At 38.2% G+C, this 25,824-nt stretch overlaps 7 protein-coding genes across 7 annotated transcripts; 3 read left to right on the top strand and 4 right to left on the bottom strand.

Annotated features, from left to right (window-relative positions):
• Positions 1-1,226: 1,226 nt before the first annotated feature.
• EV154DRAFT_572415 (uncharacterized protein) lies at positions 1,227-2,919 on the top strand (the record flags this gene model as incomplete). Its single annotated transcript, XM_051606334.1, has 4 exons — positions 1,227-1,421; positions 2,374-2,512; positions 2,567-2,627; positions 2,682-2,919. 4 exons carry the CDS (start codon positions 1,227-1,229, stop codon positions 2,917-2,919), a joined length of 633 nt encoding a protein of 210 aa, XP_051450080.1.
• A 2,058-nt stretch (positions 2,920-4,977) lies between these two features.
• On the top strand, positions 4,978-5,630 carry EV154DRAFT_488870 (uncharacterized protein; the record flags this gene model as incomplete). Its single annotated transcript, XM_051599198.1, has 4 exons — positions 4,978-5,086; positions 5,140-5,166; positions 5,272-5,451; positions 5,473-5,630. 4 exons carry the CDS (start codon positions 4,978-4,980, stop codon positions 5,628-5,630), a joined length of 474 nt encoding a protein of 157 aa, XP_051450079.1.
• A 942-nt stretch (positions 5,631-6,572) lies between these two features.
• Positions 6,573-7,462, bottom strand: EV154DRAFT_585434 (uncharacterized protein; the record flags this gene model as incomplete). The annotated part of the gene is made up of 3 exons (XM_051606758.1): positions 6,573-6,974; positions 7,034-7,161; positions 7,252-7,462. The coding sequence occupies 3 exons, from the start codon at positions 7,460-7,462 to the stop codon at positions 6,573-6,575; spliced, it is 741 nt and encodes a 246-aa protein (XP_051450078.1).
• Positions 7,463-10,396: 2,934 nt separating this feature from the next.
• Positions 10,397-11,679, bottom strand: EV154DRAFT_572412 (uncharacterized protein; the record flags this gene model as incomplete). The annotated part of the gene is made up of 2 exons (XM_051606333.1): positions 10,397-10,455; positions 10,521-11,679. The coding sequence occupies 2 exons, from the start codon at positions 11,677-11,679 to the stop codon at positions 10,397-10,399; spliced, it is 1,218 nt and encodes a 405-aa protein (XP_051450077.1).
• A 97-nt stretch (positions 11,680-11,776) lies between these two features.
• On the bottom strand, positions 11,777-12,885 carry EV154DRAFT_572411 (uncharacterized protein; the record flags this gene model as incomplete). Its single annotated transcript, XM_051606332.1, has 4 exons — positions 11,777-12,015; positions 12,071-12,281; positions 12,335-12,794; positions 12,860-12,885. The coding sequence occupies 4 exons, from the start codon at positions 12,883-12,885 to the stop codon at positions 11,777-11,779; spliced, it is 936 nt and encodes a 311-aa protein (XP_051450076.1).
• Positions 12,886-16,907: 4,022 nt separating this feature from the next.
• EV154DRAFT_572408 (uncharacterized protein) lies at positions 16,908-17,911 on the bottom strand (the record flags this gene model as incomplete). The annotated part of the gene is made up of 4 exons (XM_051606331.1): positions 16,908-16,968; positions 17,039-17,127; positions 17,193-17,674; positions 17,740-17,911. 4 exons carry the CDS (start codon positions 17,909-17,911, stop codon positions 16,908-16,910), a joined length of 804 nt encoding a protein of 267 aa, XP_051450075.1.
• Positions 17,912-25,085: 7,174 nt separating this feature from the next.
• On the top strand, positions 25,086-25,558 carry EV154DRAFT_585430 (uncharacterized protein; the record flags this gene model as incomplete). The annotated part of the gene is made up of 2 exons (XM_051606757.1): positions 25,086-25,432; positions 25,468-25,558. Coding segments are annotated over 2 exons (438 nt in total), but the record flags the coding sequence as incomplete, so codon positions are not given.
• Between the last annotated feature and the right edge of the window lie 266 nt (positions 25,559-25,824).

The raw sequence follows: 25,824 nt of genomic DNA, 5'->3' as shown, positions 1-25,824 counted from the left end.
CAAAAACTTGTTTTTTAATTATGCGCGAAATATAATTTTTCTAAAATCAAAACTGCTCTAAAAACATAACCAGTGTAAAGAGCATTAAATTTGGACTGTACCTAAATAGAAACACATTTAATTAAATGTACAGGAAGGGTATTCAAAAGGTTGATTTGTAATATTTGTGATTTTCCTCGAGGTATATATACCCTTTGTGTTTTGGCCAAATTTAGGTGTTTTCAAAAAAATCTTAAAATTAAAATTTAATTATTTGATATGATATTTTCAATAATGTTGAGCATTTTTTTGGCTTGAAAGACCGTACGGGAATGTCAGTTTACTATATAATAAATTCAATTCAAAACAACTTGTTAAGCGAAAAAAAAAAGCACGAATTATGTAGTTCATTGTCGATATTGAGTAAATTATGGGCAGCTTTTTTAAACATTGGCACATCAAATGATATTAAGCGTATCCTCTTCATTCTAATGGTCTATAGTCAGAGTCTTCATTCCGAGGATTTTCAGTTGGATTGACGTGGTTAATACCAATTCGTTGGTTCGTTAAAACTATAAATAATATTTTTGCCAGACCCCAAGTTGTTTTCCAGGATTCACTATTTTTGAAGGCACAAAAGTATGAATCTATACATTCTAAAGCTTTTTCATTTATAATCTATCTGAATTACTATGGACCAGGTCATGGGAGATATTACGAAAAACTGCATAAATTCACCAATTTTTTTTTTTGCGAACCAATGGTATCTCGTGTCAGGTCCCTATTCACTTTTATATTTTGTAACGAAGTAAAAAGTAGCAAAAATAACAAAGTTTTATTTATAAACACTTACGGAATAGTCTCCTTAATGCACACGAACTTTTAAAACGAAAGTCTTTGGAATTTTGGAAAAGTTACAGCCATTTGAAACGTTTTGTTTTATTTTCAGCTTCAGGAATTGGTAATTAGTTACTCTCAAGATCGGAAACCGAAAATAAATTGTCCAGTTTTTCTACAAAAATAGTAAAAGAAGTGCTTTGAAAACCGATTAAAAAAGGGCAAAATACCACATATACATATGTGGGTGAATATAAAAATCTGATCAAAATCAAGGAACATTCAAAATTATTCGATTGAAACGGAAATGCTAAAATAACAAACGTTTTTAAATCCACATGTTTTTTTATTTTTTTGTTTTGTCTTTCCTCCGTTTTTCTTTAATATTACTTTTTATCTCTTACCTTACTATGAACAACAATGAAGCAAATAACAACACTCCCAACAATGCACGTGGTGGCGGACGTGGTCGTGGATATAGACGTGGAGGTAGACGCGGACGTCACAGACACTCTGGCACCTTTGTGTTTGTTGACCCTACTTTTCAGCACAACACCATGCCTGTGAACAACAGCAATGCCCTATCTAAGAACAACAACACTGATGTCGAAGATGATACGAGGGCGTTTACATCCATACAACGTATGGACTGATATTGCAACTTGTATCCTTCTTGAGATTATGGCAGACACCTACAATCACTTGTTGAGAAGATGAGATACTACTCTAGAACAGTTTATGTGGATACATTTGGCAGCTCTGTTGACAGACAAGATAGCTGAGTGTGCAAACACCGACGCAATCAGGGCTTTTATACAGTAGTCGCTCGATTTAAGGGTGTTCGATTTAAGGGTATTTTCTATTTAAGGGTGAGATTTCCGAAATTTTTGGTCACCCTTAAATCGAGCGACTACTGTACCACCAGCATGGACAGGCGCAAAACCCCACCGCCATATACATCCGTACTGTTAGGGATGGAGATAAAAATTAAATTAAGGTAACAAAAGGAAATACTATTAGAACTTTGTATATCTTTTATTTGGAGAAAATTTAGATTAGGGAATTCTACTACCAAAAACTACAGGTATTTATACTAAATAATTAGATGGCTTTCGGATAGATATGTGACGCGTTAGAGGAATATGATATAATGTTATACGTAATGTCTGTTTAAATAAATATGTTATGAAGTAAATCCTGCCTTACAAAGTAAAGCCAAAAGTACTTGAGGATCTAAATTCATCTCCGCAGATAACATTACGTAAATGCCAAAGAGAAAGTTTAGTGCGTGTAATATTCAGTAACCGAATATTCCGCCTATGGGATTGTACTATACTTTTATGGTATTATAATATTTAACTCGTCACATGGCTAATCACCTTGTGCACAGACACCAACGGTTCTGATGATAACAAATGCGGCGAAGTGTGAGCCATGAATATTTATGCATGATCATCCATTATTATGTAAATGTGATGATTCATTTATTATAATCTATGACATACTCAACACGCACCACCCCCACTGGCATATTCATCCCCGCCACCTCCACCTCAGCAAACATCCGCACGTCCACCTCGACCTACGTTCGTACTACATCCACTTTTACCTACATCCGAACCACATCCACCTCCACCTACATCCGCACCAGCTCCACTAAGATCAACCGGCACTTCGAGAAATAATCGAACTTCTGGTAAGCGGTCTACGTCAACAATCAATCCTATTTAGGCTGCTCGTCAGTTGTCAGAGGAGCATATCGCACTTACCCGCCAACTCGGTGTAGACATGATGCATCGAATGGCAGCAGTGTGACGGAAAGAAAGGGAGCAACGAATTTGGGACATTGACAATATGTTGCAAAGTGCCAGTCGTAATAGAGAAACTGCATCGGAAGATCTGCAAACAAAAAGACGACAAGAGTCCAGAGACAAATATCGGCTGCTAGAAGAATCAACAAGTAGACGAGAGGCCAATTTGAAAGAGCATAGACGTAAACGTATGTCTGATATGGAGACTATTATGAGTAGATTTGCAGCCATTCGACGAGGCGATAGTGATACCATTACAGATGGTTCATATTCTACTGACAATAATAATTAAATAAAAAATATATTTAATATAATAAAACCTTTTGAGAACTAAGCAAGTCTATCTGTTCCCCTCATGATATTGTTTCTTCTTAAGATAGACAATGCCTTAATATGGCTCATACCTGCAGCATCAACGGTAGCATCGGTACCAAAAAGAGGAAGAGGAGGTTCGACGTTCACTTCATTTTCAAATTGATTTCGACGTTCTGCCTCTACAAATCCCTCAAAATCCAAATTTCCATCCATAACTGCCTCTTCGATATCGTTTTGGTTTACACAAACGTTGTGCAAATCACAGCAAGATACAATGGTTTTAGAACTTCTATCAACGCTAAGCATATACAAGTGCTTCCAAAGAAATCTCCACCTGGAAGTGAACCCAACGAATGCTATGAAATAAAACAGTGAGATTTGGCAGCAAAGGGTAAGCCGAATCTAGGTCTCATCGTTAGTGCATTGTATACCTTGAAATAATTAATGGACTTACCTCCCAAAAAATAAGTGTTTGCAGGACATCATCTGGCCGCATCCAACAAACTTTTGTGATAGATGACGCTGCTTGTGAATACTCTGGCATCATGGTTTCTTTTTTAACATAATAACAAACGGTAAGCTGCTGTTTTATGTTGTTATCCTTGCACATGAACTTACCGGAATGCCCAGTTCTTACGTACATAAACCGAGTACGGACATCGAAAATTGCCATCGAATTTATGCATGCATGACTCTTTCTATCAACATAATCGTTTCCATTTATTGCCGGTTTTTAGATCACAACCAGCTTGCTATCAATCGCAGTAAGTACACCAGAAAGTCTGGGTGGTACCACGTCCACCAAGGTCTGCAAACCGACGAGCATTGTTCAAAGCTCGCTGTCTATCTTTGATGGGCAATGTTATAAGTTCGGGAGTAATCGCCAACATGGCTTCAATAAATCGGTTAGTGAAATTATTGAAAGATCTGACTGTTACTTTAAGATGAGTTTCGGCAATTCGATAACCAAAATGGGTGATAGCAAATCTCCAAAGCACGCACGCAACTTGAACTTCTACAGAGTAACCGCCTCGCATAATTGACCCAAGATAAGCAGCACATCTACTGAAACGATTGACGAGCCACTCGAAGGTCGAGTGGCTGACTCGATAATGAGCTCTATATCTATGTCGGCTGTAACGATTGTCGTTCAAGCTGGGATGTTTTATCATCCACTATGTTTTGTACGTGTCCATATGCTCGGTTCTAACAACCCTTCTGTGAGATTTTTGGGTAATCGTCATAGGGGTGCTTATGAAATTATAATAAAAGATGTCGTAGTTTATTAAAGTGGTTCCATGCAAAATTGTTTCTCTAACTCAAAGTTCGAACAATCAAAAAACGTCATAGTTGCCTTGGAGACTAGCATAGTCGGCAATAATGTTCTCTTCGGCAATGGCAACCTCTTGTTCAAGCATTTCCTCTTCTAAATCGAACGCTTCGTCAATTCCAACGATTTCTTCCATCACGGCATCGAAATATTGATCGTCGTCTTTAAAACGGTCAGCATCATTTCCCATCCAAATTTGCTCTTGCATTATATCGAAAAACGTTTCGTCAATTGGGTTCATGGTAAATAGGTACTTTAAAAAAACTAAGATAAGCGAAAAGGAATATTCCGTTCTTTTATCTTCTTTATTTTAATAAAATCAAGTTAGGTCTTTTAGTAAATTTGAAAGTGAAGAATCCTCAAGGCATCACCTGATCGATTAAATCATTTTTTTGTCCAATTTAAAAGTTCCGTTCAAACCCAAAAAAAGGGTCTACCGGCCTTTCGAATTTTACCTTGAGAGCACCTTATGATCAGCATCTTATTTACACGAATAAATCTATACAGTCGTTCGAACGCCAAAGGGCGGCTTTCTTAAAAAAAGTGCGGCTAATAAATTCTACGAAAGGGCGGTTTTAATTTTTCCAAAAGGCGGTTTTGATTCATCCAATGGGTGGTTTCATTCTTCGCAAAAGGCGGGTTTTTTCACAAAAAATAAACCCAGCTTTTTTTCTCACACGTTTTTTCTCTCAATGAAAGAAGACAATGACTCACCTTTGCGACGTTTGTAAAACTGAATTTCAGTCATCAGCAAAATTGGATAACCATAATTATGATGTCCATGTGAATACGCTACAAGTGTCTATAAACAATAGTAGGAACAGGCAATTTTTGAAAAAAAAAGTCGATGTGCTCACGTTCTTTTAGAGACAAGTGTAGTTCAAAGAGTAGACGGTAAATTTAATTGTCCTGAATGTCAAGGCAAACGTTCTACTTCTGGATTGTTTAGCAATCATCTGAAAAGGAAACATTAAGGAGCTTGTTCAACCTTATCTAAAGCAGAAAAAAAGCGTAGCTTTCAAACAGACGAAGACAGTGACACATCCTCAATTGTAATAGAACACCGTAAAATACCTGGCCCACATTTAAGTTTAGATGAATTTAATCCAAATTCGCTTACTTTGCCGTCATTACGCTGTGATGACAATACTAAGGTCGCAGTTACCTCTAGTAAACAAGGTTAAACGGAATCTGATCAAGAGAAAACAGGTTTTAGCAACACTGGGGACAGGAAACCAGTAGAAATATCATCCAAATGTGAAAAAAAGTTTTACATGCTCGCCTCTCCAGAAACGATTGAACATTTACTTGTAGAACAACCAACTGGTTTGTGGTGGTCACCGAGTCCAGTTAAGTAAAATATGAAACTTTATTTTATCAGCCGACAAGCTCAACATTAGGAGCTTATACGTAATTGTACTGACAATTTTCTGTAGCACCATCTTATATGCATGGCTACAATGATATAACAATTTAATTAAAATTACAATCAGATACTTACAACAACCACACAGGTTAGAATTTTTCATATCATATTTATGCTTGAGATTTATCTTATTTCATAATCCTCATTTATAAAATATTTTGTCTGACTAGTTCGCCTTGCTTAATGAATTTAACTCAATAGTCTCATTTCATAAATCATATGAATATAGCTGTAATTTGAATAAAAACTTTAACTTTGGCTGATCATTTTCACTGTTAGAAGTTTTTAGATTATGTATTCTGGAAAAATAGCGTACAAATTGGAAAATGGAATGGATGTGGTTTATGTATATATCAATACTTCCGAATGGTAATTAGTTTATTTAGTATACCTAGTGAGAATGAGACGTAACTATGTGTATAAATGCTGGGATAATAATTTAGCAGCTGTTTTATTTGCATTGTTTATAGATGTTGCCAATGAATCTGCCAAAGTCTGAAGCAAATTACTCAATTTCAAGTTGTCAATGATCATAATTATGTCATTGTTTTGTAAGTTGACTATTTGTTCAATTATATCTTTAACAGCCCCATTTTTCAAGGTGTAATGCAATTTATGAAGTAGCATCACTTGAATATGAGCAGCTGAGCCCTTTTTTATAACCTCTCATGCAATCGATTGAAACATTTTTGACAGTCTGTGTGACTGAGAATCGAGTGTTTGTGGAGAGTCGTACTCGCAAAACGTCCAAATGGTGTACGGTCGGTAGGATTATCAGTTGTAAATAAGCTAAATGATCTACATAGTGTATAGATTGAAAGGCCATGAAACTTAGATCGTAATTGATGAAGTTGGTAATATAAATAATTTTGATTTATACAAGTGGCCTCATCATCTTCCAGTAATTTTGTCCCACTTTTAACTGAGCTAAGTTAAGATTAATTCGGGCGTCCGGTAGCGGTATAAAGTTATTGGCATTTGGGCCCATTTCAATTGTCTTGTTTGCTATAGTTTGTTTGTCAAGACGTACACTTGATGTTACAAATAAGTTGCAAATGGTAGCTCCAATTTTCAGCATTGTTGTATTGTCATCATGAGCAAGGCAAATTTCTATCTGTCCATATTTTGATTTTGATTTCGGAAATGAAGACTGGCGAATAGAAGAACTAGTACGACGCTCGTGGTGAGCATCAACCGACTTTAATCGACCATATGTTTCGACACAATTAAAAAGTGATGCTGTTGAACCACTCGACAAAATACAACCTGCGAAAATCTGCGACGTAGCAAACCGCAGTTGCGGAAAAATGCCCATCTTTATTTTATTTCTTGGACAATTTGTTCGCTGAGTTCGACCAATTCTTCATCGGCTATGTGATCGTAGATTTGACTTGTGCTAACAATATGTTTAAATAAATTGTCTGCATTTGTTGAAGTTGATGAGCCTTCTGTAACTGAATTTTCTAATGTAGGAAAACTTCAAGTTCCAATTGGTTTATCAGACAATATATCGCTTGTATTGTTTGGAGTTGTGAGAAAAGGGTAAATCTTACCACTTGAGGACGTTAACAAAATGGGTTTTAGTTTTCCATTTGTGGCGGCTAAGATACAGTTTTCTTGAATGCTGGGAGAGCTTAAGAGTGAATCACAGGCAAGCAGAACAGCGGAGTTATCATCAAATCGTGTGCTTGTTTGAAATGCAACTGGGTTGTCAGTGCTTAAATCAATCCCCCTTTCACTGGGCTTATGGGGCTTTGTTACCATTGAGGATGTGTCACTGTCTTCGTCTGTTTCAAAGCTACGCTTTTTTTTGCTTTAGATAAGGTTGAAGAGGCTCCTTGATGTTTCCTTTTCAGATGATTGCTAAACGACCCAGAAGTGGAAAGTTTGCCTTGGCACTCAGGACAACTACATTTACCGTCTACTCTTTCAACTACACTTGTTTCTAAAAGAAAGTGAGCACAACGACTTTTTTTTTCAAAAATTGCCTGTTCCTACTATTGTTTAATGACACTTGTAGCGTATTCACATAAACATCATAATTATGCTTATAGAATTTTGTTGATGACTGAAATTCAGTTTTAGAAACGTCCCAAAGGCGAGTCATTGTCTTCTTTCAATGAGAGAAAAAAAGTGAGAGAAAAAAGTGGGTTTAATTTTTGTGACAAAAATCGGCTTTTTCCGAAAAATAAAACCGCCCATTGAATGAATCAAAACCGCTTTTTGGAAAAATTAAAACCGCCCTTTTGGTAAAATTTATTAGCCACACTTTTTTTAAGAAAGCCGCCCTTTGGCGTTAGACCGACTGTATATATTATTTTTCTTAATTTAGATAGTCTTTTCAAACACTGTTTTTAGTTTTTTTGAAAAAAAAAATGAACACTTTATTTTCGGTTTCCCAACTTTAGATCACATAGACTAAAAAAGATTTTCGCACGTCCTTTTTTTAGTGCAAAATATAAAAGCCATCTTATTTAGAAATAGCCGTCACTTTTTGCGTGCACGGACAAATGGGTCATCATTGACATCATTTGTGCTCAACAATCGACGCTTTTTCTCATTTTTTACTTTAATTTTAGTTTTCTCTTTCATTGATAGTCCCACACAGACAGTTGGGTCTAATAAATTTTTATCCTTTTATACTCATCTCTATTATTTCTTTTCAGCCCATTTTTAACACATTAGCCTTGTTCATTTTTCCCTTTTTTATCCCTTTCTCTTCTTTTTTTTTCATCCCTGTTTTCCTAATGTCTCTTTTTTTTTCGTCTATTTTGTTTTTAGTTCCTTTTTTTTTCCTTCGTTCCTTTTCTATCTTTTATTTTTGAGCTTTTATTTTTGACCTGTTTGAGCTGTTTAACAGTATTGGTTGAAGATATCATAGATAAAATATGATAGTTAATTGTCACATCACATAAAGGATGGATAGTAAATATAAAACTAATTCATGAATCACACGTTACCCCGCTTGTTCTCATCCTACCGTTGGAGTCTTTACACAGGGCGCATCCCTGTGGCGAGTAAATATTCATTACGGAAACAAGCAATTACAATCGAATGGGTCTTGACTATAAATAGATCCTGAGCACATATATTACTCTTGTCATTTAACGTTATAACTGTTGATCCCTCTGACTAATATTTTTATACTCAGTATCGAAGGGTTAAATTTAAAGGCATGTTGGTTATTTACTATTAACAGATTAGAACATCATAATCTAATTAGGCGCTTAATATTCTTCCTAGGACTATCCCAGTTCTTTATATATATATTCATAGTTTTTTCTCATAGACCATCAATACATTTTCGAAATACATTTTTTCCAAGTTTTTAATTATATTTTTTCATCCATAATAAAATAGTATACAAGTTCTAACAGTATCACTTTTTGGTTAAGTTTAATTTTGTTCTCCATGCAAAACAGTATTAAAGAACGTAACCCCTTTATCTCTCATGTGTCATAGCACAGAGAGTCTAATATTTTTGTTTTTAGCTTTAATAAGAATAGTAGGGTATTTATAAGAAGGGGGAGTGGTCAGTTGCAGCTCTTTTTTCCCCAAGAATTTTAGTTTCGTTGGGCTACTTCCTTCTTATATTTATAGATTATTTACATGGTTTTGGTTTCTAGCTAATCCAATATATTCAACTGAAATGTTGCAATAAAATTAACAATCTTAAAGCCACACAATGAAAGCGGACGAGAAAAACAAAGTATATGCTTAAGCGTTACCGAAATGCTTTAGCCCCATTTTTTATTTGGCTGGTTATAAGTGTCAGCTTAAAATACTTTATGCTGAGGTTTTCCGCGTGTCATAAACAGTTATATCCATAAATACCATCTTGCCCTCGTCTGACGTATACTATAATAAACCTTGAATTTTCTTTTTAAAAATATCACCAGGACGTGCTTTCCAACGGAACGTCCTGAATAAACACCATTACATAGTTAAACCATACAGTATTAGTAACACACTCCTAATGACGTTCATAAGCGCTTAATTAGAAAAGCGAATGACGAATCGAACTGGATGGAAAATAAGCATTCATTGCTTAACGGTACCATTACCAGCATTCCGGTACAAGGGAATATGAGTTTTCGTACAAACACAAAAATGTGTATAACTCAAACTGAAACCTCATACTTAAGTAAACGAAGCCAATTTACCAAAAAAAAAAAAAAAAAAAAAAAAAATTGGTATGCAGGAAAAATAAATTTCTCTAAACGATCAAAAAAAATGTGTTTGGAGCCATTAATGTTGGTAAATAACCAATCTAGTTTCTATAATCAAGTAAAGGTAAACCATATTACACATATGTAACTTTTATTAGTTAGGAGGTCCATTTATACAAGATTAATGCTGCCCAAGAACGTTTTCCATTAAGTCTTTCTTATAAGTCATTGCATGTAATTAGATTAGCAAATTCAATAAATAACTGCAATCACTTGAAAACCGAAATTATTGTAGTGTCACGCTTTTTATGGAAATGAGTGATTTCTATGGAAACGTCATAATGGGTTATCACTATTTCTTTTTAAGGCCGATTCTTTTTAGTTACACTTAAACGCTTGAACAAACAATCTCTCTTTTTTATGTTAATAACCACAATGTCTTTGTTCCAAATGCACCCATTAGCCAATCTAAATAAAACTCCATAGTCATTCGTATATGCAAAATTCTTGTTCACAAAAAAAAGGTTTATTATAGCCTGGATGGACCAGGAGGACGAGTAAAAAAACATTTTCTCTGTTCCTGTTGCTCTAAAACGGTATGATGGTCAATTAGTAAACTGATTAAAAAGTATTTTCAAAATAGAGATACGTACCTGTTCTGCTGAATGGATCCCTGAATTTTTCAGGGTCCAAGTTTTCCCAGGGAGATCCGACGTAGGAGAAACGAGTTCGGCGAACCATGGGATGGGAGGTTGCCGGCTCGTCAACACGCAAAGAGGAAGAAAAAGGCCGGGGAGAAGGAGAGGAAGCAACACTGGCCACGCTGACTGTAGCAGCAACGGAAAGCACAGGAGAAGGGGGAGAAGCAACGATAACTGCAGGTGCAGCAACAGCAGCAGCAGAAAACAAAGAAGAAGGGGTGGCAACAAAAGTCACCGCAGAGGCCGCAGAAGAAACCGAAGACACCGGAGAAGGCGAAGAAGCCACAACATCACCGACACCAGAAGAAAGAGCGGGCGGAGGCAAAGAAAACGTGTCCTCAGCAGGAACAGACATTACCCGGCGACGAGGAGAAAAACGGGGAGAAGGAAAGCAGGATCTTCTTTTTTCTCCAACCTTTGGATCCTCCAAAGCAGAAGACGAAGCAACAGGAGACCACACCGGAGTCTTTGGCAATAAAGACAAACCGGCCAACGGGGGAGCGGCGTCAACGATTTCCCGGAAGGAACGAAGCGGACGAAAAACGGGCGAAGCGAGATTCCCTTGTCTGAGAATAGGCGAGAGCGAGGGAGAGCGCAATTCCTCAGAAGGCTCACCAGCAGAAGAAAGCCAAAGAGAAGGCCGAGGAAAACCAGGAGGAGACGCCAAATTCACAGATGTGAAGGAAGAGGAGGGCGGGAGAGATTCCAACTCATCCAAAGCTGATCCAATAGCCAAGACCGAAGAAGACGAAGCAGGTCCCACAACGGGAGAGGCAGAAGGAGAGCAAGAAAAGACCGGAGAGGGCGAGACAGAACCTACACCGGGCCATTCCACGCTGGTGACCGAACCAGGAGAGACAAGAGGTACTTCCAAAGATCCAATTCCAACCGACGAACCACCAACGACGGAAGGATCAGCGTTATCCCCAAGGGGGGAAGAAACCGCAGGATCAGTATCATCCTCCACGGAAGAAGACACAAGAAAGGAAGCAATATCCTCCATCAAAGAAGGAATGACTTTGATTGCGTTATCCCCCGAAGGGAAAGAAACCGCAGGATAAGTGTCATCATCCAAGGACGAAGACACAAGAAAGGAAGCAATATCCTCCATGAAAGAGGGAATAGCTTCCGCAGCGTTATCCCCCGAAGGGAAAGAAACCGCTGGAGTTGCGTTATCCCCCGAAGGGGAAGAAACCGCAAAGAAAGCGTTATCTCCAGAAGGAGAAGAACCGCTTTAACAACGTTATCCCCGAAGGGAAAGAAACCGTTGTGGGAGCGTTATCCTCAAAAGAGGAAGAAACCGCAAAGAAAGCGTTATCTCCAGAAGGAGAAGAAACCGCTTGAACAACGTTATCCCCCGAAGGGAAAGAAACCGTTGTGGGTGCGTTATCCTCAAAAGAGGAAGAAACCGCAAAGAAAGCGTTATCTCCAGAAGGAGAAGAAACCGCTTGAACAACGTTATCCCCCGAAGGGAAAGAAACCGTTGTGGGTGCGTTATCCACAAATGGGAAGAACCGCAAAGAAAGCGTTATCTCCAAAAGGAGAAGAAACCGCTTGAACAACGTTATCCCCCGAAGGGAAAGAAACCGTTGTGGGTGCGTTATCCTCAAAAGAGGAAGAAACCGCAAAGAAAGCGTTATCTCCAGAAGGAGAAGAAACCGCTTGAACAACGTTATCCCCCGAAGGGAAAGAAACCGTTGTGGTTGCGTTATCCTCAAAAGAGGAAGAAACCGCAAGGAAAGCGTTATCTCCAAAGGAGAAGAAACCGCTTCAACAACGTTATCCCCCGAAGGGAAAGAAACCGTTGTGCCTGCGTTATCCCCCGAAGGGAAAGAAACCGCAAGAGAAGAACTGTTTGCAAGAGGCGACGGGATCAAAGAAACCGACTCCACGGCAATCTCACGACGCCACGAAGTAACAGCCGGAGCTGATTGCAACGTAGGAGAAGGAGAAGCCAGGCGAGCAGGGACAGAAGGAGAAGCCAAAGAAGCAACAGGTGGTTGGTCAATGGCGTTGACGGGTCTAATGCCATGGGGACCCAGGACATAAATCTCACCAATTGGCACCGGTGGAATCCGTTGTCGGGGTCGACGAACAACGAGAAAGAGCCAAAGAGGAGACAAGACACCAGTCAAACTTTCCCGAAGGAAACAAAGAATACGCTTCGCCCAAAACCAAGAAAAAGCCGAAAGAAAGAACACAAGAAGTGTCAATTGACACATTAACCTATTCCATGACAACATTAGAGACTTGCTTAAAGTTTGTTCAATCTCTGATTTTGATATACTTACTCTTCGAAAAAAACGAACACGGTCATAGCTTTTTAGAATGGTCTAAAGAAAAAGAAAAAAAAATAAACAGCCCCAGTTTTTCTAAAAAAATAAAAAAAATTTGCTGCGCTTCGGAAAATAATGACGTCTCAACTTTGTAGCCAATAAAATAATTTTGATTTAATTAACCCAAAAAAAAAATCTGAGAATATTTTAAACGTATAGTCTTCAGTATTAGACATCATGATTATTCATATATAAATCCTTCAATTTCGACATTGAGGGATTCTTTCTTAAAGCTCCTGACTGAATCTGATGGTGTTAAACCTGAATATAGATGGACCACATTTTGCCTTTGCGCTAGCTCTAGGACTTCAAGAATTATGCAAAAAGAATATTGTAGCTGTGAAAATTATAGGCAGGCAGTGATGGTCTTTGACCAATACGTCAATGTTTCTTTAGAACCTCTAATTATTCCCGCAATCGGCATTTCGCCGAGAATGTCGAAGAGATGGCACTACAATTTCTACCAAATAATTATTGCGACATAGGAAATCTAGAATACACCACAATTTTCGCTCACTTTTAGCAAGTACAAAATCATGAAAAAGATTTAATTTTACGGAAAAACACAAAGCGCCCTTTATTATTAGATGATCAAGTGTAAGGTATTATTCAACTGCCTATTCTCTATGGAAGCGCTTAGCTTAAAGACAAACAACAACCTGTTCGTTTGTTTTTATAACAACATCAATTTAAGGCATCAGAATCAGTCGCGCGGTTAGCGATTTAGAAGAATAAAACAGGGAGCTTTTTCAATAACTATCTTAACGCTGTGTGTACATACTATAGTATATGATTGTTTTTTTAGGGGTATGAGTTCCTTTTAATTTCTAGTTTTATTTGTAGGCGTTACTGTCTCTACATGCATTATATTTGTCGTGTGACAGATAGACGTGACATAATCGACCAGAAAAAACTATTAGACGACACTAACCCAGGGCATAGGGAAGGTTTAGATTAAATAATGGTTTACATTAGAAAGAACAGGAGGAGGTGCCAGGACAAAGATTAAGACTACCGATTTATTACTGTAAAGGTGTTCTCGAGCAAATTATTTTAAAATATTATAATATTCCCTTTAATTAAAATCAATGGTCACAAAAACACAACTCCAACTTGGGAATATGCTAAACTGTCAATTGCACATGGCACAAAGGCCAATGTTATTTTATTTCTTTCATGTTTTTATATAAATAAACATACCTCACCTTTTCTTTGACGGATTACAAAATTAGCGACCAAAATAATGCTTCTTACCCTATTAATTGTCAGCCTAAGAGCAACCAGAATGAAATCGCTGGAAGTAGATGTGGAAATGGAAACAGTCTCAGTTGAGGCAATGAAAGTGGAAGCCAAAATGAAGATGGTTTCGGAGGTTCTCAACGCTTTGGAGGATCTGGATGGGGACAGGCTGAGACTTTGTTCCTTATTGAAAGGTATATTGTGGAATTCTATTATATGCAGCAAATATTGAACGTGCTTCTCGGACCGATCAACAGTTGAAAAACAATCGGTCAAATCTTTTGCTGGATTTCAAAAGAAATTACACCACCCGTAATTCCACTGGACAAGCAACACCCGCTCGTTCTATCATTTATGACAAATTATATAGCATTCTTAATAACTTACCTTCATGTTTCCCACCTGTCAGTTATTTCTCAATTTCAGGGGAGTTCAGAACAAGAATTGAAGATGCTCCTGAGGATGATGACAATTTGGAGCCTGATGTTGTTGGTGGTCCTAGCCAACATACTGCCCACACGAGCACTGCAGACGATGTGTTATGTACTGTGGATACCGAACCTACGACAAGATGTAATGTACTTTCTGAGGGGGTTTTGCTGTCGGTAAACAAGATCAACCTCCCACTGCAAAACGCGGATTAGAGACACCCCGTGAGCCAATAGCCGCCACATCCCCACATGCAACAACAACACCACCACCACCAGCACCACCAGCAACAACAGCAACACCAGCACCACCAGCACCACCAGCACGCCCATCGGAGCCCTTTCAACCTACGCAAGTAAGAGTAGCTTCGATGTTGTCTTTACCATCGGCGTCTAAACAACGCTTTGAGAACGACATGTTGCGTGTCTTGGACCCGGTGCAGCAAACTCAAGCTTTGGAAAGGGATAACCACTTTCAGTCCTTTCTTCAGTATAGTCGGGAGGCCAATGCTGCATTACTAGCACGTAGTGATCGAGTAGCAGAACTATTTGCTCAAAGTAACAGTGGAACCGCAAGACTTGTTGACGCGATCGTTCAGGATATGGCCAATTGAAACCAACAGGGTCAAAATAATAATAATAATACTGATCAATAATTATATATAATTTTGTTACAAACATTACTGGTTTATTGCTGAGAAGGCATATAGCGGTTGATATGGTTCCTTCTAGTTTGACTATTCGAATAGGCGGTGCTGTTGACTGACTGACTAGAACTATCCGGCCTAGCAACAAGCTCATTGCTCCTCACATCGTTCGGTTCATCTTCTACTAATTCCAGAACAGGGTCAATCACCTCAATACACAGATTGTGTAAAATACAACAAGCTGCTATAATACCCACAATATCACCGGTATCCTTGATGTATGTATACGTTTGCTGAGGAATCTCAAGCATGAATTAAGTATACCAAAAACTCTTTCAATGGCCATTCGAGTTGAAGAATAAATCTTCTTGGATTTGTTTTTGGCCGAAGCATCTTCAGATTTTCCAAGAACTTCCGAAGCAGTCAAAGGCACAATTATAGGGTGCGATAGTGGGTTGCTGAGTCTAAAACATATTCAGTTTTTTTCGAAGATTTTATTCACGCTTATATATTTTACCTGCAAGGATATCACTATGGCGGAAATAATGACAACTATTTGCCATTTAGTTCACAAAACTGCCATTTTTTCGGCGTGCAAAAGTGGCAGACATGATATTCTATAATAACCAAAGAGGTACAGCTGCCATATTTTTGGCTGGCAAAAATGACACCTTTAACAGTTGAATGAAGGAAAGAGGTTCACAGCTGCTGTTTTATGGTTTTAAAAAACGGCATCTATTTTAGTTTGTTGAAGACAAATCATTCACTGCTTCCATTTTCCTGACTTGTAAAAATGGCAGTTATGATATTCTATAATAACAAAACGTTCACAGTTGCCACTTTTTTAAATCGGACAAACCCTTAACCTTTCATTTAGACCCATTCTTTTATATTTGGCTGACTCACATTTTCTTATTCATTGTTATTATTGGCAGTAAAGCCCGTTTTGTTGTGTTGTTTATTTATATTTCAGTGGTGTATAGGAGGGTTTGATATAACTTTAACCTTTTTATTTACGTTTGTGGTTGTATACATGGCAATAAGATATACCATTATAATGCTTGGATGTTACTTTAGCTTACCTTTGACTCTCTTAACACTCTATAAAAGTATTGTTAGAAAATTGTAATATTGTAATTATTTCTGTATTTTACTACCAGCCTTAAGTTCTGATGTCGATGATCATTTGACCGGTGGTGTTCCTAAAATGTCGTCGTTTGAGTGAAAGGTACACAGAAGAAATAGTCTATATGTAAGTAGTAAGATATCAATAAGAATAAAACATAACTTTTTAAAGGCTATTTACCTGCAAAGATAGAACCGTTTATTGAAGAGGACCATTATCTATGTAAAATGGTTATATTATACAGACGTACTTCAGTTTGATCAAAATAAAAAAAAAATAGGCTAAATTTTTATCTAAAAAAAAACCCTTTAGTTTTTTATACGGATTACATGTCATTGCTTCAGTCATTGCAAACATACCCAATTCCAACATAATTGTTCACACTTTCCGTTATTTTGAAGGTGCTATATACCCTTACCATTGTTATTTGAAGGCTATTTATTTTAAAAGATAAATGAAAGTAAAAGAAAGAGAGAAAAAATTGTAAGCTAAAAGAACGCTAAAATACACACTAATAAAGAAGCTAAAAACCAGAATGGACCAATCATGTCGACCAGAAACAACTAGTATCTTCTTCTGGTTCTTTTACGTGAAGGTTCATTCGCTACCTCTGGTGGAGGAGAACTGTATAAAAAATAATTATCGCATATGAGTATACATATATCATGCATGAAAAACAATAAAAAAAACTTACAGCACGTCTGCTATGATGGGGGACTCATCGCGAACCATATCTTGGAAAGCGTCATTGATAGAGTCTGAACTATCGGGATCTTGTTGATTCTACATTTTTTTACCTTGTTAACGATATTGATGAAATAAACCGCTAAAGAATGTTTTACTGTTACCCTTCTTCTGTTTGTTTGGTTGTCCCTTTTAAAGCTCTCCCTTAACAAGCTTTTGGCACACCACATTCTCTTACACTGGTATATTTTGAATCCCTTGTCATTCGCAAGCTTTTCCAGGCACAACATGTAAAAATCTCTATCATTTGCCGGGATATCCTTCCAGTTTTGTAACACGTCAAGGTGGTCCAGGTCAATCAAATCATGCTTCAACGAACGTGCCAGTGACTTCAACTGAACTCGTTTGATTTCCAAATCACGCTGTGAAATTGGGACTAGAGGTGGCTTTTGTTGCTCATCGGGAATATCTTTACAAAATAACTGCCAGTCTTTTGTGTGCAAAAGTTGCAGCAGTACCTTAAGTCTATCCGAGACCTTCTTTCCTTCAAATTCTTCAGAATTTGTGTCAATGGTTCGTTTACCAAGCTGATCAGGATATTCAATCACTTGGGATCTTTTTACCGACTCGGTGATTCGATCAAGAGCTAAAAAAATACAAAAAAAACTGATTCAGTCACGATTATCAGAATCTGGGAAGGATATGCTTTACCACTTTGTTCGACGATACTTTTTTGTATCATATTTGCATCTTCATCGGTGATGTTTGGTGCAAATTGATTTTTGAACTGATCAGACAGCGCAGCTAGCATTTGTTTGATCTCGGTAACGTCAAGTTCGATTTTACGAACAGAATTGGTGAGTGCAATATTCATATCAGACATTTGGAAATGTTTGTTTTAAAATAAATTTTTTTAATGAATAAAAAGGTATAAAAAAGTTAAAAGAAGATATGCTAGTACATGTAATATATTTTTATCCCACCTTTAGTTACTTGGAGTTGAATTGTCTGCTTATCTAAATTATGTCATTTTTTTTTTTTTTTTTTTTTTTTTGACGGCATGTCGTCATGTCATGGCGTTTTAAAATTTAAATGACGGAAACAAAATCGAAATTAATACTTAAGGTCAAAGACCATAGCTAATAATATATCGTACCTGTCGTCATCTTCCAGGAAACTTTCATCATTGACGTATGTCACTATGAAAGGGAAATAATTAAAAAGGCGATTTTAAACTTAAGTTATTGAGTACGTATATAAAAAGCACCTTACATATAGACATTACTTACACCGGTTACATTTTCCAAATATAAATCACACTTCCACAAATATCAAAATTTTCAAATGTCATTCCCTCCCTCTTCTTCGTCAAATGCCAACAGACTAAGAGATAGACGTCCTCGTGAAGCTTTTGAATGTGACAGCTGTTCGATGATCTTTGACAGTTACCGTCAACTCCAAAACCATAAGAGAGTTCATATAAGAACAACAACATCTGAAGATACCGATATGCAAGAAAGCAATTATAATTCTGCTGATAATGGAGACGTCAGTGATTACGGTACAAATAACTACCTTATCTCCTTATTTTAAAAATAACTTACAAGATAATTTTAGTCTCTACCCCCGTTGGCATGGATGTTGATGACCAAATCAATTATAATTGCGGATGCAGCTTTGAAGAAAATGAAGGCAGGCCTCACGTTTATCAAGCCAGTAGAATCGGTTTCAACACATTCACAAAAGCTGAATTAATGAGCATTCATCTTTCCCAATTGATGCTGCAACACAAGATAGCCAGAGCTGCTTACAGGGGCATTGTAAGATTTGTTAATACGGTTATTCGGGACCACGATGAAATTATGATGGGTAATAAAAATAAACATATGGTCTTGATACATTAAATTTTCTAACATCACATTGGTACTTCATTCAGAACCCGGAGCCAAAATCAGCTATGGTGAGGTTGTTTATGATTTAGTCAAAGCTAAATCCAGTGTTCATGGCCACGAATATGATGTCTGTCCCAACGGCTGTACATTGTATAGATTGGATGATGAAGAAGACCAATTTATCGACTGTGACGAAGCGCGATATAAGACTAGCACTGAATTGATCAAGGTCCCCAACGCCAGCATGAAATTGATGTCTATCGGTGATCTTCTTTCCAATATGTTGGCTGATTCTCACACTAGAGACCTTCTAAATTATAGAGCCAACAGGGAATCAAGTAACATGCAAATGAGTGATATTTTCGATGGGCAAATTTACAAGGATCTGGTAAGAAAGGGATTGTTCTCCAATCCTGACGATATCGCCATTGGTGTTTACACGGATGGGTTTGTAAACCAAAAGAAGGGCAAAAATGCTTTTACAATCATCCCCGTTGTGATATTCAATCTTGATCCTTCCATCAGATAACAACTTGTACTGGTCTTAAAAGTTACAACTTTCTAAACACTGGAAATTAGATACACAAACGAGCATATGTTACAGCTAGCAATTTTACCTGGTCCTAAAAAACCTACTCATCTGGATTCATTCTTGCGGCCCATCATCGACGAGTTAAAGGATTTGGACACCCATGGGCTTGTTGTTAAACGTGGTGATATCGAAATCTGTCGGTCCAAAGTATATTTGTTGCTAGCCTCTGGTAATATTCCAGCTGTGGCGGATTTGGCTCACATCGGTTCTCATACCAGTACATACGGTTGTCGTTTTTGTGAATCCAAAGGGAGAAGTCCAGACAATACGTCTCATGGAAAGTATTTCGACGATAGTTCTGCCCCATTGAGACCACTGCAAGACTGCATAACTGGAAATCCTGTAAGTATATTGACTTGACCTTTTGTTTTCTGGAGACTAATAAAGTGTACCTACTATAGATAAATAACATTTACCAACCTAGTGTTTTCAGTGAGCTATCAACATTTTCCGGTTCCTCATTTTTTGGGTTGGATGAGCTCCATCTTATAGCCAGAGGTACCGCCAAACATTTATACGATCTGATCACAGTAGAAATTTCCAAAAATCAAAAGTACTACTATACAAAGCGAGATAAAACTGTCTCAATCGCCAACTATCCTTTCTACATCTCAAGAAACAATTTGGATATTATTGGGGATGGCATCACGTCATCGAGAAAGCATGTCCCCGTTTCTTTCCAGGGTAGCTGCGACAATGTGTTTGAAAAGATTGATGGTACACGTGCGGTGGATTGGTTGGACTTCCTTTTGTACATTGTTCCCACACTGGTTGTGCCCTACCTGCCTAACAGGTCTGCCAAAAATAACGTCTTGGGCTTGGTCAAAGGTTGTGCTCTTCGATGCAGTGGGATCTTACACCAGATCTTATCAATGAAATGGAGGGGTAAGTCAGTATACTAAAGTATTGGTATATCAGTTATTTAACGGAAATATATTACCTTTGACAGATTCTTTGCGACTTGGCACACGTATCTTCTGGAGCAAGTCAATCTGAAAAACATCTCTCGGAGCGTGTTTCGTCCTGTCCAACATTACTTGATTCACGTTACATACATCATCAAGCAACAAGGTCCCTTGAGGTGTCACTCTGCAAGATCCATGGAGAGAGTGATTGGTGTATACTCGAAACTAATTAAATCAAGAAGCATGGGCGGTAGAAATTCAAGTATGCTCATTGAAAGATTTGCAATTCGTAATTTCATCAACGGCATTATCGATATTACGAGGGAAATTGATTTGATCGTACCAGCCGGACCAGGTGACATCGATTTCATGGATCTTCCTGATAGCCTGGATGATGTGCAGCTTTGGGCGCCGTTTGGTGGTAATGCCTCTCTGGATGGTGAGATGATAGAAGATATCAGATGCAGCCGAGTAAAGGATGCCTTATCTAGATATTACGGAAGATTTAGTGGTGTTAATATTGCTACTTCTTTCGGTGATTCTGAAATTGCCATTGCTTCTCGTGCTTGGATAAATAACAATGTTTATTCCTCCCGCATGTACCGAAGACAAAGGAACGAGATAAGTCGGGGAAATCATTACGTGATGTTCACCACCAGCTATAAAAAGCAAGTCGATTCCTGTTTTCGTTGAGTTAGCTTCTAACTCCTTTTTCTTTTTCTATTTTTACCTTAGCCACTTCCACGTTTCCCTTCGCTGTTGGCTTGTAGGTGCTGTTCAGTTTTTTTCAAGCATGTTGACTTGAATAACATCCGACAGTTTTTTGGCGCTAGTGGAAGTCATGAAACACCACGACGTCACCCGACACGACAACTCTGTTCCAATTGTCAAGGCTCGTTCAGGATCAGGGCAAGCAACATTCGCGGTCATCATCGTGGCAGACATTGAACATCAAGTTGGGTTAATTGAGTTTCCTCCCAATGGAAACCAGTTCTACGTCATTGCCCCCTACTATGTATTTAACAATAATCTTCAAGCAAATAAAGGAAACCTTTCCATTTTGTAAGTTTTTGTAATTGCCATTCGTTTCATTACTTTTCTTTTTTTTTTATGGAACACATGTCGAATAGAATAAGGTCATATTTTCTTGGGGCAAAATGATAATAAAAGAATCACAGAAACGAAAAAAAGAATTTTTTTTTTTTTAAAAAAAATAAATAAATAAATCTGGTTTTTAAAATAATAAAAAAATGGTAGTTTGTTATCATTTGCTTCACAGGCTCAAAACATTATTTTTTATACCGTAACCCATCAAATTCAGATCAATATTGCATCAAATTTTTGGCATATAGCAATTTAATTTTAACTTCGAGATAGTTTTTATAACATCTAAACTACATATTGACGGCTCCAGAAATGTTTTTGAAGCACTGATAAATCGATGATAATTTAGGAAAAATGACAAGTAAGATTAACCAGATTGCAAAAATTAACTGAACTTTTATTAACATAAAATTTAGGGGTCCTTTATATACATATTGAATTCGACCTCCTTCTTAGACAGGGCTAGATGACAGGCAAGATTATGACTGACATGCCATATCTTGAAAGTAAGTAATCCAATAAGAATCATATAATAGAAGAAAGAGTGGTACACGTTTCTATAATAGGTCTGTAGTGTCACTTGACGCGTACATTTAAAAGTCATCAAAGTACATTCAAAAATTTATCATGTTTGTACTTTTAAACCTCGCTTGTCATTGGCCTCCGCTAATCTGATTAGTATAATATATTAATAATGTCTTTTTAGAATAATTGTATAATAAATGTATACTTTTGTACTTGTATTTAGCTTGATGAATATCGTGCTAGTTTGTTAAGTCAATTGTGAATATTTAATATGCAACATTAAAAGAAGTGTTTATAAAATTATCGTAATGGATAAAAATACGCTGTGTAGATCAAGCATACATGAATATATAAAGCTCGATCACAACAAGCACTTTTGTTTTTTTATGATATTATGATCATTTGTAGCAATCTTTTGCTCGAATCTTATTGGCTGGGGATATGGAGCAAATTAAAAAAATGGCAGTTATGTTTCCATTTAATTCACGGCTGCTGGTATGTCCGCCATAATGTTAATAACAATAGTAGGGTATTTAAAAGAAGGGGGAATGGTCAGTTGCAGCTCTTTTTTTTTCGCAAGAATTTTAGTTTCGTTTGACTACTTCCTTGTTGTATTTATAGATTATTTACATGGTTTTGGCTTCTAGCTACTGCAATAAATTTAACTGAAATGTTGCAATAAAATTAACAATCTTAAAGCCACACAATGAAAGCTGACGAGAAAAACAAAGTATATGCTTAAGCGTTACCGAAATTCTTTAGCCCCATTGTTTATTTGGCTGGTTATAAGTGTCAGCTTAAAATACTTTATGCTGAGGTTTTCCGCTTGTCATAAACAGTTATATCCATAAATAACATCTTGCCCTCGTCAGACGTATACTATAATAAACCATGAATTTTCTTTTTAAAAATATCACCAGGACGTGCTTTCCAACAGAACGTCCTGAATAAACACTATTTACATAGTTAAACCATACAGTACTAGTAACACACTCCTAATGACGTTCATAAGCGCTTAATTAGAAAAGCGAATGACGAATTGAACTGGATGGAAAGTAAGCATTCATTGCTTAACGGTACCATTACCAGCATTCCGATACAAGGGAATATGAGTTTTTGTACAAACACAAAAATGTGTATAGCTCAAACTGAAACCTCATACTTAAGTACAAGAAGCCAATTTACCAAAAAAAAAAAAAAAAAAAAAAAAAAAAATTGATATGCAGGAAAAATAAATTTCTCTAAACGATCAAAAAAAAATGTGTTTGGAGCCATTAATGTTGGTAAATAACCTATCTAGTTTCTATAATCAAGTAAAGGTAAACCATATCATACATATGTAACTTTTATTAGTTAGGAGGTCCATTTAAACAAGATTAATGCTGCCCAAGAACGTTTTCCATTAAGTCTTTCTTATAAGTCATTGCATGTAATTAGATTAGCAAATTCAATAAATAACTGCAATCACTTAAAAACCGAAATTATTGTAGTGTCACGCTTTCTATGGAAATGAGTGATTTCTATGGAAACGTCATAATGGGTTATCACTATTTCTTTTTAAGGCCGAATCCTTTTAGTTACACTTAAACGCTTGAACAAACAACCTCTCTTCTTTATGTTAATAACCACAATGTCTTTGTTCCAAATGCACCCATTAGCCAATCTAAATAAAACTCCATAGTCATTCGTATATACAAAATTCTTGTTCACAAAAAAAAGGTTTATTATAACCTGGATGGACCAGGAGGACGAGTAAAAAAACATTTTCTCTGTTCCTGTTGCTCTGAAACGGTATGATGGTCAATTAGTAAACTGATTAAAAAGTATTTTCAAAATAGAGATACGTACCTGTTCTGCAGAATGGATCCCTGAATTTTTCAGGGTCCAAGTTTTGCCAGGGAGATCCAGCGTAGGAGAAACGAGTTCGGCGAACCATGGGATGGGAGGTTGCCGGTTCGTCAACACGCAAAGAGGAAGAAAAAGGCCGGGGAGAAGGAGAGGAAGCAACACTGGCCACGCTGACTGTAGCAGCACCAGAAAGCACAGGAGAAGGGGGAGAAGCAACGATAACTGCAGGTGCAGCAACAGCAGCAGCAGAAAACAAAGAAGAAGGGGTGGCAACAAAAGTCACCGCAGAGGCCGCAGAAGAAACCGAAGACACCGGAGAAGCCGAAGAAGCCATAACATCACCGACACCAGAAGAAAGAGCGGGCGGAGGCAAAGAAAACGTGTCCTCAGCAGGAACAGACATTACCCGGCGACGAGGGGAAAAACGGGGAGAAGGAGAGCGGGATCTTCTTTTTTCTCCAACCTTTGGATCCTCCAAAGCAGAAGACGAAGCAACAGGAGACCACACCGGAGTCTTTGGCAATAAAGACAAACTGGCCAACGGGGGAGCGGCGTCAACGATTTCCCGGAAGGAACGAAGCGGACGAAAAACGGGCGAAGCGAGATTCCCTTGTCTGAGAATAGGCGAGAGCGAGGGAGAGCGCAATTCCTCAGAAGGCTCACCAGCAGAAGAAAGCCAAAGAGAAGGCCGAGGAAAAACAGGAGGAGACGCCAAATTCACAGATGTGACGGAAGAGGAGGGCGGGAGAGATCTCAACTCATCCATAGCTGCTCCAACACCCAAGACCGAAGAAGACGAAGCAGGTGCCACAACGGGAGAGGCAGAAGGAGAGCAAGAAAAAACCGGAGAGGGCGAGACAGAACCTACACCGGGCCATTCCACGCTGGCGACCGAACCAGGAGAGACAAGAGGTACTTCCAAGGATCCAATTCCAACCGACGAACCACCAACGACGGAAGGATCAGCGTTATCCCCAAGGGGGGAAGAAACCGCAGGATCAGTATCATCCTCCACGGAAGAAGACACAAGAAAGGAAGCAATATCCTCCATCAAAGAAGGAATGGCTTTGATTGCGTTATCCCCCGAAGGGAAAGAAACCGCAGGATGAGTGTCATCATCCAAGGACGAAGACACAAGAAAGGAAGCAATATCCTCCATCAAAGAAGGAATAGCTTCCGCAGCGTTATCCCCCGAAGGGAAAGAAACCGCTGGTGTTGCGTTATCCCCCGAAGGGGAAGAAACCGCAAAGAAAGCGTTATCTCCAGAAGGAGAAGAAACCGCTTGAACAACGTTATCCCCCGAAGGGAAAGAAACCGTTGTGGGTGCGTTATCCTCAAGAGAGGAAGAAACCGCAAAGAAAGCGTTATCTCCAAAAGGAGAAGAAACCGCTTGAACAACGTTATCCCCCGAAGGGAAAGAAACCGTTGTGGGTGCGTTATCCCCAAAAGGGGAAGAAACCGCAAAGAAAGCGTTATCTCCGAAAGGAGAAGAAACCGCTTGAACAACGTTATCCCCCGAAGGGAAAGAAACCGTTGTGGTTGCGTTATCCTCAAAAGAGGAAGAAACCGCAAGGAAAGCGTTATCTCCAGAAGGAGAAGAAACCGCTTCAACAACGTTATCCCCCGAAGGGAAAGAAACCGTTGTGTATGCGTTATCCCCCGAAGGGAAAGAAACCGCAAGAGAAGAACTGTTTGCACGAGGCGACGGGATCAAAGAAACCGACTCCACGGCAATCTCACGACGCCACGAAGTAACAGCCGGAGCTGATTGCAACGTAGGGGAAGGAGAAGCCAGGCGAGCAGGGACAGAAGGAGAAGCCAAAGAAGCAACAGGTGGTTGGTCAATGGCGTTGACGGGTCTAATGCCATTGGGACCCAGGACATAAATCTCACCAATTGGCACCGGTGGAATTCGTTGTCGGGGTCGACG

This window comes from Mucor mucedo (genome assembly GCF_025094135.1).
Source record: "Mucor mucedo strain NRRL 3635 chromosome Unknown EV154scaffold_302, whole genome shotgun sequence".
Taxonomy (NCBI): domain Eukaryota; kingdom Fungi; phylum Mucoromycota; class Mucoromycetes; order Mucorales; family Mucoraceae; genus Mucor; species Mucor mucedo.
The sequence above is the reverse complement of the archived record's forward strand: the minus strand, read 5'-3'. Positions and strand labels throughout refer to the sequence as shown.